Source organism: Lingula anatina, chromosome 9 (assembly GCF_051362555.1).
Source record: "Lingula anatina isolate TDL-2025a chromosome 9, LinAna3.0, whole genome shotgun sequence".
Classification (NCBI taxonomy): domain Eukaryota; kingdom Metazoa; phylum Brachiopoda; class Lingulata; order Lingulida; family Lingulidae; genus Lingula; species Lingula anatina.
This window is the reverse complement of record NC_141775.1, coordinates 12,025,131-12,040,413: the sequence shown is the minus strand read 5'-3', so window position 1 is coordinate 12,040,413 and position 15,283 is coordinate 12,025,131. Positions and strand designations below refer to the sequence as shown.

Below are 15,283 nucleotides of genomic sequence, written 5' to 3'. Positions count from 1 at the left end.
AGTGCTAAGATACGGAATCACACGAGTTATTGCAGGGTACGTGATGCATAGTACCATACGTGAGATAACGGGAAGCTTATCATATCAAATAACAATGGCGAGATAAATTGTTTAAGTACGCCCTTACACCATATTTACTCTGATTTTGGAATTTTAAAATAGAGACGTGAAGGGCCAAAGCGAAATGATAGGCAATAAATGACCTAATTTGTATTCCAGTACTGCATAGCTGTCTTCTATCTCTAGATTTACCGTCACTCAAACTCTAATTAACTGCTGGTCAAATAAATGAGGGGCGACACTGCAAGTCAGCTTGACCGTCAGTTTAACGTGAGCACCAATAGTGCATTTGTCACTTGGTGGACTGAAAGCATTTTCGGACAAAACTAAGGATTTGGGTTGGTGCATGGGGCTCACTCACTTGCTTCTATACCCTTATCTCTAGGCGGTGTGGTCATCGTTTTGAGCTGAGGTGGGTATTTACATTTTCTGTTTTGGTATTTACTTTTCTTCACATGATGACACAATGCGGGGGAATTGCCGTTATATTGACAATCATTCTCACATTGACAATAACGCAAGTCATATAGTGCAATGTCCACTTCAAACTTAATTGAATTTTAGATAAACCAATGACGTCAAAATAGTGGCTGTTGAATTTCAGTGAGTTAATAAGTATAACTAGTCTGATAACGCTGTGATCTAAAATTTATTTCGGCCTTTACAAGCATGAGGTCAACATTGCAGATGACATGCGAAGGAGCACATTGAACGCAGACAACATATCAAACGTATATTTTGTAGTTGCATACGGTGGAGGAATTGGCTCTGATGCAATAAATATACATACAAGCTTTGCACAATTAACCCCACATAATCAGATAAGCTTGATTTTGAAGATCACGATGACACTCTGTGATACAGGAACGTTATGAACAGCACTTTGAGCATCAGGGTTACGTATCAAATGTTAATGGATAACGCATGCAATTAAAAAAAAGATCCCCCTGCCACGAGTGATAATGTCACAGTCCATGTGAATTTGGATACAGTTAACTTTGATCTTTGATCGTATTTAATCTAATTGTTGTCTCCTCCAGGTTTTCCTTCTCTGGTGTGAGAAAAGATCTGTTCAATTATCGCCTCGCAGGCGTTCTGGTCGTCAGTGTATAAAAATCAATGAGGAAAAGGCTTTCGTGAGAACTAAAATCGTGACTTGTTTCACCTAGTCTCGCCAACCTCGTCAAACTGGCAGAACGGTGACGTCACAGAATGGCGCTCGAAGCAGCAGACGACCCTCAAGCTCCGGTCTTATTGACGGCGGCAAGGATAGAAAACTGCGGAGACTCCTTCGCTAAATTAGTACGTCTGATGACGCTTTGCGATATAGATGCGGATCAAGTCAATACCGCAGAAGAAGCAAAAGAACTGCTGCTTCACGCAGCGGAAGTGAACACGGAAATATTGACTCTTTGCAGACACCGCCAACAGGTATGTTTTCTTACATACATTATAATTTATTCTCGTGTCTCGTATTCTGTCTGAGTAGGCCAAGAAATACATTTTTACTATCACCATAAAAAGGGATGGCGTCAGTGCAAACCAACTGTAGAAATCGCAGACAAAAAACCCAAAGCCTATGGTTTTAATAGGAAGGATACATGAGGTAGCACTTGTGTATTTGTGGGTGTAATTTGTTTCAATCCATTCAGTTTAATCATCTATGTACGGAGGCAGATCTGAGGGGGGTGGGAGGGGGAGGGGGTGCCTCGAACACGTGCCACTCCTTTAGCTTTGAAAATAATTAATTTCCCTTTCTCCCCCCCCCCCTCTTCAAATAAAAAAGAACAAACTCCAGTTTAAACAGAGAAATGAGCCCTACGAGACAAAACTAAATAAATTTTCATTTTTGTGCCCTACGCAATATGGCCACTCTCTTTTCGTTTACCGTTTTATATTGGTTTTACAAATGTCTTTATACTCAATACACCCACCTTCCTTGGCAAAATCCCGGATCCATGGGTGATATAAGAAGCTTAATAATAATCAGATTGCCACAGTTGTTGTGGTGATTTGTAGTGGTTTTCACTTGTTTTCACTCCACATAATCAGATAAGAAATCATTATGAACGATCTTATAAAACTTATAAAACAACATTTAAAAGAAATATATTTTTGAAAAAGGAATGGTGTCAGTGCAAGTCAATTGAAGAAATCGCAGACATAAATCCCAAAGCCTATGGTTGGAATAGGAAGGATGCATGTACATGATGTATCACTTGTATATTTGTGGGTGAAGTTTGTTCTAATCCATAAAATTTAATCATCTTTGTACAGAGGTGGGTGGGAGGGGGAGGGGGTACTTCAAACACGTGCCACGCCCTTAGCTTTGAAAATGATTCGTTTCCCTTTCCCACCCATCGCCCCATTCAAGGAAAAAAAGGAAAAAACCCAGAGTAATGAGCCCTTAGAGACAAAAATGAATAAATTTTCACTTTTGTGCCCTACGCAATATGGCCACTTTCCCTTCGTTTACCGTTTTATATTGGTTTTACAAATGTCTTTATACTCAATACTCCCACCTTCCTTGGCAAAATCCCAGATTCAGGGGTGATATAAGAAGCTTAATAATAATCAGATTGCCACAATTGTTGTCGTGATTTGTAGTGGCTTTTGCTTATTTTCACTCCACAGTCGCCTCCACATGGTGTCGAGTCAAGACCGTCTGTGACCTCCTTTGACAGCGTGGACTGCTCTGAACCCTTGGACACTGAGGTCTCCATTCCGAGTGATCTGCGGGCAGGTTTGTGGCGTTGTTATTGTTGTTGTTGTTCTGTGTGTGTGTGTGTGTGTGTGTGTGTGTGTGTGTGTATGTGTGAGTGTGTGTGACTGTGCGTGTGCGTGTATGTAAGTGTGTGCGCATATGTCTATGTGTGTATGTGTGTGTGCGTGCGCGCATGTGTGTTGCGTAAATTTGCATGCGTGTATGTGTGTGTGTGTCTGTTCTCTCTTTCTCCTTTGCACTACTCTCTCTCTCTCTCTCTCTCTCTCTCTCTCTCTCTCTCTCTCTCTCTCTCTCTCTCTCTCACACACACACACACACACACACACACACACACACACACGTATTCCCATGCTTTTTCTATCCCTTCTCCTTTTCATCCACCAAGTAACCAAGAAATCACTTCTCCCTACTGGATTTCTTGCAGGAATGTACTTCCAGAAAGTTACGTCACGTGGCCTCGAACACCGGCGGTTCGTGCGCGTGGGACTAAGTAGCCATGGTGACGGCTTGGCGTTGCTATGGGCAGCCAAAAAGAGAGCTATAACAGAAGGCCAAGTAAAGACCCTCCCCCTGTGCATCGTAGACAAAGTGATGACGTGTACGATTAAAGGTATTCAATGATGTCCTCAACACCCTTAAGACCCTTTTCCCATACCTAGATCGATCTAACGGGATCGACCCATCTCCAACGGGTTTCTCGCTTAATTACATTCAGCGTAAGCGACTCTGATGTCTGTCACGCCTACTGAAACTGTTAGGGGGTAATTAACTAGCGTTTGACAGCTTACATAGGCGTGCCAGACATCTAAGCTGCTTAATCTGATTGCAATTTAGTGAGAATCCCCTCGAAGATGGGTCGATCCTGCTATATCGATCTAGGTTTGGGAATGGGGCCTTATGTTTCTTTTTTCTTTAGGTGCCCAACACTAGTGTTCATGTACTTTCACCTTAAACGCTAACAGTTATCACGGTTAAGTGATGCAGTATAATATCGGGTTCATATAGTCACGTGTAGCGCCGAATTAATAAACCTGATTTTGGGCTAAATCCCGGAAGTAGAGCGTATGGTTACACCTGACGATCAGGGAGTTCATAGATTAAGTGACCAACACATTGCAAGTCCGAGAGTGTTTTAACTGGCGCCCCCTAGCGTGACACAAACATTTAAAAGAGATCCCCAAAGAATTAATTCCCTCAGCACTGCTATTTCAAATGATTTTATCGATTACATTGATAAATGTCTACTATAACGTAACGTAGCTGCTGTAATTTTTTTTTAATGTTTAGGTCGAAGCGCTATTTAAAAAATCAAGAAAGTTTGTTTTAATATCACATTTTGAGCACGGTAATTTCGTGCATAGTTCAAAAACCTCACCTATTGCACAAGTTTTTGTCATTGATTCGCTTACTAACTAGTCTTCTTCTCAAACTTACATCTACCTTGGCGTATAATTCAAATGAAATTAATCTATTTAGTCTCTTTATTTTCAGAGAGGGGTGTGATGTTTGTGGACGCCAAATCCCGGCACTACGGGTTCATTTCTAAAGACATCCCTACCATAAAGGCATGGGGAAAACAGCTTAAGGAATTCGTGGGAGAAATTAAACGCCTCGCGTAGTCCTGACACACGAATGAAGCTCTTGCCGTTTTTTCCAGAACTCTGTGACCGATTCTGATCAAATCAAGTCCCAAAAAGGGGAGAAAATACTCACTTATCTAGTCCGAAAAGACCATGTTTCGTGTGATGAGCCTACTACAAAAAAGCGCTACGATTAAAAACAATGTCTCCGCAGCAATGGACGAAGATAACTATTATATTTATATCCCACCCCTTTCTTCATATATTAGATCTGGTAGTGGCATCCGTTCAAACCGGATCCCTGGTTTTACGACCGGTGGGTGACGGGACAGAATGACAAAATGTACACGTATCAAAAACAAGTGAGACGCTTATGGAGGGGTGGGAAGGGGGGGCAGAACGTGTTCACTTTTTCTGTTTGTATATGGCTATGAACAAGTGTTAGGGCTCGCTCCCAATGAAACTATCGCTCTACGTAGATCGATCCAACTCCGCGTGGACTCTGGCTGAATGCAATCAGTTAAAGGAATTACCACGCGTCACACGGAATGAGCCGTAAGGCACGGTCTCTGTTTATTCAAGATATGACCTCTCTAGAGTGATCCTTCGTATATTTGACAAGGGAGCAGACGTGGAAAGAACGCCTAGTGTACACGTTCATGTACGACCTACTATAGTGTGCATTTGTGAAAAGTAGAATATTGTTATGCATCGCAATGTCTCGAATAACCAAAATTATCACAAATTTTACTGAAACAATGTGAACAATTTCATGCTCAGCGGAGTGTTCGGGAGTATAGATTGCCACAACTAAGAGCTTTTAGGGCCCGGGAGGCTTTTTTTCCCCTCGTGTGGCAAATTTAGTGGTTTTGTAAAAGTATATTTTATCCAGTTTTTATACCAGTACAAAAATCATGGGCCATTGATAAAAGGTTTCATAATTTCAAGTGATTTCTAATTTTGTTTGACATCGCAATTGAAATGACACATATTATGACTTTTTATGAGAAATTATTGCCTAAAATTGACGTAATTTGAGAGTGGCTAGACATATCCACGACTAAGAAATAGAATTTTACATACATACAATACCCACGAGGGAGCTCCTAGTAGAAAGGCTGAGGGCATTTTATAAGCGACATATAGACTTTTCAGTGGCAAAAAAAAATAAATAAATAAATAAATAAAAAATAAAAATAAAAAATAAAAATAAAAAGACTTGCAAAGCAATTGTGATTGAATATCAATAAAATGAAGACCGTTTCTGTCGATGTTTAAGTAATTATCATTGAACGATGTCGAAGGCGAATACGCCAGGGACTCATAATATCAACCGAAGGGATTCTATTAAGAATACCAGAATCAAATATCTATGAATGATAAAGCATGTGTTGAAGAAACAAATACACCAGAGAAATGAGTGAAGCAACAACTGGGCATGCTTTACAATGCATGTGTTGAAGAAACAAATACACCAGAGAAATGAGTGAATCAACACTTGGGCCGGCTGTACAAATTCTCGAGCTGAAACCTTACACGTCGATGACGAAGTTGCATTACTACATGTAGACAATTCTTAAAGAATGCTAAACTTAATTACCTGACTAAACTTTATGCTGTCACCGATAACAACACCCATTTAGGCATGTCATGCACAATTATTGTTGACCAATTATTAATATTCTTAAAGCTTTTAGTTCGATATTGCAAAAGCGGGTAAGCTTGGTCCAAGAACTTCAGATTTTTTTTACGTGAAACAGACCCCTGAATCTGTTACTCTGTAAGAAGAGAGTAGTTAGCCTCCATATAAATGAATAGAGAACAAGGCGTGTCAAACAAGAGTCATCATCCTCATCATTGGGTGCCATCCACTCTAAGCAGGGCCCCGTAACTCGAAAGCATCGCGCATTGCGACCCAGCGCAAGAGTCTCGATTCTATAACCCCCATATGGGGCGAGTATGGGCGAGTTATGGAATCGAGACGCTTGCGCTCGGTCGCAATGCGCGATGCTTTCGAGTTACGGGTCTCAGGTTAGCTGTCATGGGTCGCCATGGCATGGATATCTCGATCTTGTGCCATTCGTGTGCTTGTACTTTATTTTTGATTGGTCCATTCTTTTATGTTGTCCAGCCATGCTGTTCTTGGTCTTCCTTTTGCCCGTTTTCCAAACAAGCGTACGATAAGCATAATTCCTTTACGGCCATTATCGATGAGAAGAAAAAACGACAAAGAAAAAGATGAGAAAAGGTATTAATTAGTGCAATGTTCTGCATGGAAATGCGACAGAGAAGACGGCGTGAATGCTCTGGCAGCACAACTCTTTGAGTAGCAGATAGCTCTAAAGACAATGACTCTTTATAGCAAGGAGTAGGCTCACCACGCTGCCTAACTACTAAGACCATCGCATTCTTTCAGTTATAAGCTAAGCTACCAGACTAACGAAGCGTTTTTTTTTTCAGCTACTTGTCCGCAGTCGTCCTCGTTGGAACGAGGGTTAGGTCATGCTTGTACCGCTGTGCGTCATGTGGGCGCACAGGAAGACGTGAACGAGATCGCTTAACTATCACTTGCGAAGTAGCTCAGCTGAGATGTCGCAGTGTGCGCCGGTAGTGCACTTGTGGTGCCTGCATGTATAATTGTATAAGATAACACACACAAGGCCGTACAATCTAGATTAGGAAACACTTAGTTGTCACGCGTGTCTTCAGATGTGCAGAGATGACGTCAAATGTCTATAAATAGCCAAGTGTCGAAAAAAGGTAGTCAATCAGATGATAATACCTTATTTTAAGGGGATAAATTGCTATAATAAATAACGAAATACATCTAATGGTTTTTTTTTTAAATAAAACTATTTGATACGTGAATTACAACACAGCTGCATTGACGAGCACGCGATTGCGTATTATGCATGTATGCGTATATAGTAACTAGTCACCTCGTCAAGTTTTATTATACAGAACATTACAATATATCTTATGCTACGCGCTTCAAGAAGCATGCTGTTGAATGTCCGAGAATACTGAAAGCAAAAATACCCCGGGTAATAATGAGCTTCTCTACATGCTGCGGTCATAATTCTATAGATTTACATAGATAAAAAATTAATTTATAACGTTATCATAACGTATCAATTCTGGCCTTGCTTACGGACACAGCGTCGATGGAAGAATGATTTCATAGTGCTATGCGTAGTTACGTAGTATTAATGAAACCTGCGTTCAGATGTCGTAGGCCTATTATAAAAGAACACTCGATTAATACATTCCGGACGGAGGTGCGTCGGTGCAACCTCAGGTAATATTATTCGTTAATTCATCGAAGTATAACTTTTTTCTTTTTCTTTATTTCTTTTATTCTTCTTAGATTGAATCGCGGCAGAATGATGATAGAAAAGTAAAAATAAATAATAAGAATACATAAATAACGACTCTCGGAAATGTTTTTAATTGTGGTAGACTCTCTTGACAAAATTCCGCACTCCTTAATTCTGTTACACTTGGTTGTTTTCAGCCTTATCTTCCGTTATGCATGACAATATTGTTGTTCACGTTTCGTTCGTGATATATGGACCTTTCGGCGATAATGTTGACCATGACGCCATCAAAAGCACGTATATAAACCAATCTTTGAAATTCTTGACTCATAACTGCACTGGAAATTGAGAAATAAATACAGAAAGGATGGCGTCTCGACTTTTCGGGATAGGAGCAGCTTTTTTGCTCGTTGTCGTAGGAACACAAGGTAGGGCCACTTTACTACGCTTTGGATTACTTATTACTATATCCGTGATTAAAATGTGTATCCATCAGCCTTTCCTTGCTGAGTTTGATTTAGTCTTTGGGTAGACATGCATACAAAGAATTAGTTCGTTTGACATTAATGTTCTGTCGTTAAATATTTCCCTAAAAAGAATTCCATTTGACATTACACCCCAGTATTTCAATTTTCATGAAACAAAATTATCTTCATCTCCTTGAAGATTTAAGCGAAGATCTGGTTCTGTTTATATGATGAACTTTTATAAATTGCACAAACCGTGTGCAAACCATGGTCGCGTGTATCACGTATTCTATCTAAATTAGATTGTATAATTTCCTCAATTTTCCCGTGAAGATCTAAAAATATCCACACTTACAACACGATTGCACCAAACGTTTGAATGAAGAATTCTGGGAAAAAGAGTCCGTGATGACATCTGACCTCCAGCCTCTTATTAAGTAGTTGCAGGTATCCATTTCCCACCTTAATTATGGTCCTACTTCCTCAAACTTTCAATCGGTCAGTTGATAAACTGCGTTACCTGAAATCAACGTCTGATGGTGTGAAGTATTTATTTCATAAATGGAATCTGCTGCGCCATTCCACACTTAAGATCCAAATCGTTTTGGTCACACAATGAGTGTTAGGCTTTCAGAAGGACAACATTTGATTTTATTTGAAATTCCAACTTTTCTCCTAAATCATCAAAGTAAATCATATCAAAAACTATTAAAATTATAAACTATAAAGAAGTTTATGAGCTACAAGCTTTTTGAATTTAATTTATTTGATTTATAACTTTTATTAATTAATAAGAATCTTACGCGCATTGTATGAATTTAATGGACTTATCATGTTCGAACAATGTTAATGGTAACGTGTATTACGACCCATTGCTTAATTAAATCGAACCATTTCCTTAATTTTCCTCTACTCAGTGAACGTAAGGTCTACGTTTGTACATACTTTAAGGGCAGTTAACAAAAAAAATAATAAAAACTCGGAACAATATCAGCCTTTAACTCTAAACCCTTCTTCGCATTAAGGGACATAATGGACTACTTCGTATTTCCTCAAACCCTTATTTGCATTAATGAACGTCCATTTGGTCAGTTGAAAGATTTTGTGTCCTGAAACCAACAGAGCATTATCAAATAGAAACGTCTGCGCTATTCAACCATTAAGATTTATATCATTAGATGAATAAGCGTTGGTTTATGCCAAATTGACGAATGACTAATGCACATTAATTTTATCATCACTAAGTACTTCCTAGTATACGTGTAATTGGTAATTTCAGTTGGTATTCTTTAGAATCTTAGAGTGTGTTGTTGGTAATTTACATGGCATGCTTTAGAAATTTAGGGTTTGAACTTAAAATTGTACACATCGCTGAGTGGGATAAGGAGCTTACTTGTAAATATCTTCTTATTCTCCTCCTTCTTCTTGCTAATTTATCATTGGCTTTGGAACCGAGGATCCCCATAACAGTGTTCACCCTCTATTAGATTCACACGGGTTAGGGTTAGCGTGACGTAAGTTGGCCAAAAACTAGGACGAGGCTTAATGCGAACCGGAACCTGTATTAAAGATGGCACCAGTGTAACGAAACTGAGGGTCCGTGTGACAGAAAGTCCGCTCTCCATTAAGTTATAATGGTTGGGGTTAGCCTGACAAAGGCTCCATTCAGAATAGGGGACTAACTAGTCCGAAGGTCAAATATGGCGACCAACTACAAAACTTGCCGTCTAATCCGCTAATAGACACTGAATTGATATCTCATGGGGAAGTATTCATGTGGATCGGCCATATTTGGCCCTCGGACTAGTTAGTCCTCTATTATGAATGGCCCCCTAAGAGCGCATTCGGAACAGTAGACTAACAGATGCGAAGTTCAAATGTGACGAACTACCAAAAAGCTTGCCACTTAATTCAGGATTAGACACTGAATAAATTTTCTGCGGGGGTTATGCAACAAGCATTCAAGTAGGTCGGCCATATTTGATCCGTGGATCTGTTAGTCCCCTCTTCTGAATGAGGCCTGAATGGGTCAAAATCTAGGGCGAGGTTTACCTGGGCCCCGTATCTCGAAAGCTTCGCTATGTTGCACACGTGCGCAAGCGTCTCGATTCCATAACTCGCCCATACTCGTCCTATATAATACATTGTAGCCTCTATTTGATATAGCGATTCGCAATTAGCCTTTTTCATCTTTTCCGGAAATTGAAATTGCATTGTGGGTAGGGGAGCCCTGCTACGTCGAAACACTTACAGCGGTGCTAAAAACCATGGCTGGGTTTACGTGCTTTTTGTCCCGCTACTACAATAACAGTAAGCGAGATCGACACATGAGGTTTAATAAGTTCCCAACAAACCCGTTAGAATGAAAAATATGGTAGAAAGAAAGGAAAATATAGCAGGTTTGGATCAAAAGCAGGGCACCGCGTTTGCGCTGAACATTTCGAAGGCGGGAAGAAAAACTATAATATTAGGAGATCAACGGTGCTTTAATAAAAGATAGAAATGATTAGTTAAACAACGGATATAACGAACTATCGACAAATAGAACTCGGGGGTAAAAATGCGAGAAAAAAAAACATTATAAAGATTTGAAAAAAAATTGAAGAATAGGCCGGGGCCTAAAAATTAAGAAAAGACTTCAAGCATGAGATTATGGAAAAAGAAAGTAAAAGCTATGAAGTTTTACACGGGGATTCTACTTACAAAAAATTCAAGAACTTTCACGACTTTTTGTGTAACAACAAAGAGAAGGTTTGAAAAGTTTTGTATGTAATATCCTTTTTGTGTGTGTTTTATTGGTAAGTGATCATTTTAAATGTTGTAGGCCCATCACAGGTTTTAGTCTCTAATAACCCTTAGCAGGGCGGGTTCTACTTTTTTTTTTTTAACTTGAGACGTTAATAAAATTTTTATTATTATGTATTCAGTCCCGTATACGTATTACTGATTTGTACAAACGGGGCTCATATTATCAAGATCAACAGAGACATACGAAGAAGAAAGTACATCGGCTCTTGTTGAACGCGTTATCGGCGAAATAAAAAGTTATTTATTTCTGAACTCAATGACAAGAGAATTGGAAAATACAAAAAATGCAGAAAAGCCTTTCTGTAAGCTACACGTACATAATACATGTATGGTAAAGACAAAATGGATAATAAACATAATCCAACAACGTATTTGTAAAGTAATACAAATATGCTTAGTATTAAAGTAGGCCTACGTATATTTAACTGTCTTAGATAGTTGAAAAGTATGAAATGTGTGGGAAACACTTTATTTGAATGATTTAATTGTCTGTGATTGAAAACGATGAAAATACGTATGAAAACATTTAAAAATCAAATAATTTGGCCTCTTGCTATAATTTTGTTTTTGTTTCAGTTTGACAAAATTTTCATACTTGTCAGACCGAAAGGCTGACATTTTTTACCTGTCGTCAATTTTGTACATATACTAGAGTAAGACACGGTAAACTTTAATTATCGTCTGGGAAAGAGTCGAGAATTCCTGTCTCACCTATTTAACACTTAAAAGGTTGTAATTACAGAGGAAAGGTCATAGTTGTGGCCGCCCGCCTTACCGAACAATTGAACAAGTAACACCTGATGCCTTATCAGGTACCAAACGATTTAATCAGTTCACCGACGAACGATCTGCGTGTCAGTTTTACCTGTATACACAGTAGCTACTAGTCAAACAATACAGGAAATCTTTTCATTTTATCACTTTAAAAATCTCTTAAGATATCCTTCAAACAAGACATAAAAATCGTAATGAATTGACACTGCCGGTACATGAGGTGATATCGCCACAGCTTGCATATATACATGTACAAAATTGTGAAGACGTAGGCCTGCCCACCTGTCCACACTCTTGAAAGCTGTGTACGAGTCTACTGGCTATTTTGATTTTATATAAAAAAAAAATAACGAGTCTCTTTCGCATATCTTTATTATCGGAAGCAGTTAAAAGAACTCCGAAGCTTTAGTTCGTCATCACTATTGAAAGTACAGCCAAGGCTCGGACGCTTAGGTGAAGTCTAGTTGTAAAGCGCATCGTATTTAAACTGAGAAAGAAAATATTTAATTGCTTGATTCTCCGTCCAAATAGCTGTTTCTTGCCTACAGTTTACGCATTTCTGTGCTTCAGCCACCTTTTTAGTTTGACAGAAAGCAATGCACGCTTCATACGACCTTTTTATATGCGCACCTTGTACATCATCTACACCTAGCATTGCCATGCTGGAAACAGCAGAGGACCACTATGACCCCTGTGGCGCGCGGTTCCTGTCATGCGCACTTCGTATTTCCGCAAAAGATGAAAAAGGTTAATACGCGATGCTTTCGAGATACGGGCCCCGTACAAATGAATGGGAAGCGGTCTCTCTATCATTGGAGACTCTGTCACATTATACCTGCCTGAACTTGTATCTCCTTATACGTACAAGTCTCGGCGTGGAATTCTTATCTCAATCATTACAGTAATGACGTAAATGGAAAACCTACAATTAAACGAGTCATCAGTGGCGTTTCGTCGATAGCAATCAGCACTTTCTAATCCCGTCGTTAATGTAATTAGAAAGCCCAATGTGCAATCATGAAATATCGTGTTGTAATCTTCACTCACGTCATGTATGTACATCGTTTAAGAAAAGCAAGGGGTATACTTCTCCATTTATAATTTTAAAACTCTCATACATATAATTACCTAATCTCAATCTGTGGCGAACTTTATGTACGGTTTTCTGAATGCATCACTGACAGTGATGCATTCAGAAATTTCTTTGGGCATATTTTACTTTTACGAAATATTTCTATCATTTCTCATTTAAATTTGAGGAGGATCCTTTACCTTCAATCCGAATACTCATCTATATCGAGTGTCATGTTATTTCCTATTTTTATATAAAATGACCACTACGCATTAAGCAAGGAAAACAAAAAGAGTATATTTTTGTCAATAACTTGCCCACATTAAGAATAACCCAAATACTGAAAATTGATTCGAAATTATTGGTGAGATAACTCACGTCAAGGATGAACAGTTTAACGGTCATTGATGTCATAAAAATGATTTAGATTGAGTTTCTCAAGTTATTTTACAGCACAAGGGCCTTATGGTCAGGGACCGTCATACTACAGCGGCTATAATTCGCCCTATGGCACACCGAACGGGCGGCCTTTCCAGACTTCGTACTATGGTGGCGGCGGTGTGTCAGTCCAATCCCCAGGGTATCAGAGCCCGCCCTACGGTCGTCCATTCATGACAATGTATGGGGGCTCCAGCGGTAACACTGGGGGCCAGACCCAGACGGGTTACCAAGGAAACACAGGGTATTTCCAACCCCCGGGCTTTGTGAGGAATCAGCCGCAAACGAGGCCATTTTTACTTGGTCCATCACCTGGTGTTGTGCCGCCATCTACAGGTGGGTTTGACGATGTTGTAATGTTCATGGGAGAGCTGGTGAATTAAATTTATGAAAATATAGAGAGATTTGAGGCATATTTGCTTTGCCCGACTTTGATATCTCGTAAGTAATGCAGCCATAATTTTGTATGATGTGATTTTGAGTTTGTGATAACGAAAAGAGGTTGCAAATGGAATATCTTAATCTGGGAAATTTTGCTTAGAAATCAAAACGGTATCAGAGTATTGTGCAATATTGCATTTCGCATAGAAATACTGCTGATTTTATCTTGAAGTGTGGAAGTATAGGAATAGCCAGACTGTGCAAATTTGGTAGGAGATTTATTCTACCATTGTACTATTTATATAGTAGCACTTCTTTGCAATCAAAATATGTGTAAAATAAAAGCGATATTATTTTTAATTTCAGAGGGATGGACAAACTGGTCTCAATTTTCCTCGTGTTGTCAAGGTGTCAAGTACCGTATGAGGGTGTGTCGCAATCTTGATGCCATGGGAACGCCCCCCTGCGATGGCCCCGCCATTGATTTCTTACTATGCGGAAGTAACGAGTTCGACGCATGCGTAAAAGGGGGCCCAGGCGACACAATGACAATACTGCCAATCGGCATGAATAAAAAATAGATGAGGAACTGAATTTTCCGCAGCATAAAGAAATACAGACAGTTTTTATTTTTTTATTTAACTAATGTCACCGAATTGTAAGATTAGCAAACCAACAAAGAGCTTGGCCCATCTACATGATCCCAGCAGTAATCAAGTTTTTTTAGTACGGTTTGACCATTATAAGTCTGTGTCAGTCTATGATAAATAAAATTTGGAAGAAATATGTTAGTCTGGTATGATGAGCTCTAGCAATAGTTGCCCATAATTCTGCACGAATGGAAGAACCCTCTGTAGAAAGTCACACAATTCTGGGACACTGATAGTCGAAAATGAACTTGGAACGAAAGACTCCACAAGATGTTACCGATATGGGGACATTTTGGTTGATATTCCTGAGAGACGTACAGATGAAAAATTGGGTGTAAAGAAACCAAAATGAACTTGAAATCACCAGGTTTTAGACACTGATAACGAAATTTGAATTAATAACAGGCGAGGGAGGTCATATTACCTGTACAGATATCATTAGTTTTGTCATTTGTTTAGTTATTTGTGAGTTAAACTTGCATTTATTCTCATGACGTCCATATCTGTTTTCCTTGGTCAAGTGTTTATGTTCTTATTTTTCTAGTATATTATTAGAAATAATATTACATTGGCATTGTACGTTTTGCATTTTTATTATTCACAAATGATGACAACAGACCCCATTGTTTTATTCTAGCTGCCCAACACAGTTTTTTTTTTATTTAATGAGGAGATGAACGTCAATGAAAAACAAATAAAACCTCGATAATTCAAACTGATGAAAATGTGTATTTCACAAAACAGTTTTCTTTGTAAAAACCAAGACCAGAGGGCAGTTATGGTTGCATTGTGTTGCATAATTACCTCGATGCCAGTGTTGATAAATTTTGTTACCAGTTTAAAATTGCCGAGTGAAAAAAACGATATAAATGGCGCCATCTATCGTGAAACAGATAGCAGCAAATATATGTTACGATTTACGACTGACGCGGACACACGCACCTAAAAACACATGGAAACGCACACTTTTGTAGATTTTGAAACCCGCACGTGCAAAAGAAACCACCCGAA

At 39.1% G+C, this 15,283-nt stretch overlaps 2 protein-coding genes across 4 annotated transcripts; both read left to right on the top strand.

Moving 5' to 3' along the window:
- The first annotated feature begins 221 nt into the window (after positions 1-221).
- LOC106154195 (uncharacterized) lies at positions 222-5,628 on the top strand. Of its 2 annotated transcripts, none has more exons than XM_086995863.1 (5): positions 222-472; positions 1,230-1,491; positions 2,695-2,803; positions 3,210-3,395; positions 4,277-5,628. In XM_086995863.1, the coding sequence occupies exons 2-5, from the start codon at positions 1,273-1,275 to the stop codon at positions 4,402-4,404; spliced, it is 642 nt and encodes a 213-aa protein (XP_086851989.1). In that variant the 5' UTR covers positions 222-472; positions 1,230-1,272; the 3' UTR covers positions 4,405-5,628. The 2 variants fall into 2 exon arrangements, with proteins under 2 accessions (XP_086851989.1, XP_013383920.2); XM_013528466.2 differs by having other exon boundaries at positions 224-472; positions 1,101-1,491.
- A 1,879-nt stretch (positions 5,629-7,507) lies between these two features.
- Positions 7,508-14,851, top strand: LOC106155720 (uncharacterized). Of its 2 annotated transcripts, XM_013530690.2 has the most exons (4): positions 7,508-7,663; positions 7,880-8,110; positions 13,257-13,577; positions 13,989-14,851. In XM_013530690.2, the coding sequence occupies exons 2-4, from the start codon at positions 8,050-8,052 to the stop codon at positions 14,201-14,203; spliced, it is 597 nt and encodes a 198-aa protein (XP_013386144.2). In that variant the 5' UTR covers positions 7,508-7,663; positions 7,880-8,049; the 3' UTR covers positions 14,204-14,851. The 2 variants fall into 2 exon arrangements, with proteins under 2 accessions (XP_013386144.2, XP_086851207.1); XM_086995081.1 differs by lacking the exon at positions 7,508-7,663 and having other exon boundaries at positions 7,854-8,110.
- The last annotated feature ends 432 nt before the right edge of the window (positions 14,852-15,283 follow it).

Bases quoted from the DNA above. Each gene is read 5' to 3' on its own strand.
- LOC106154195 (XM_086995863.1), top strand. From the start codon at position 1,273: ATGGCGCTCGAAGCAGCAGACGACCCTCAAGCTCCGGTCTTATTGACG. The intron at 1,492-2,694 runs GTATGTTTTCTT...TTCACTCCACAG, and splicing joins TTTGCAGACACCGCCAACAG to TCGCCTCCACATGGTGTCGA. The intron at 3,396-4,276 runs GTATTCAATGAT...CTTTATTTTCAG, and splicing joins GATGACGTGTACGATTAAAG to AGAGGGGTGTGATGTTTGTG.
- LOC106155720 (XM_013530690.2), top strand. From the start codon at position 8,050: ATGGCGTCTCGACTTTTCGGGATAGGAGCAGCTTTTTTGCTCGTTGTC. The intron at 8,111-13,256 runs GTAGGGCCACTT...GTTATTTTACAG, and splicing joins CGTTGTCGTAGGAACACAAG to CACAAGGGCCTTATGGTCAG. The intron at 13,578-13,988 runs GTGGGTTTGACG...TTTTAATTTCAG, and splicing joins TGTTGTGCCGCCATCTACAG to AGGGATGGACAAACTGGTCT.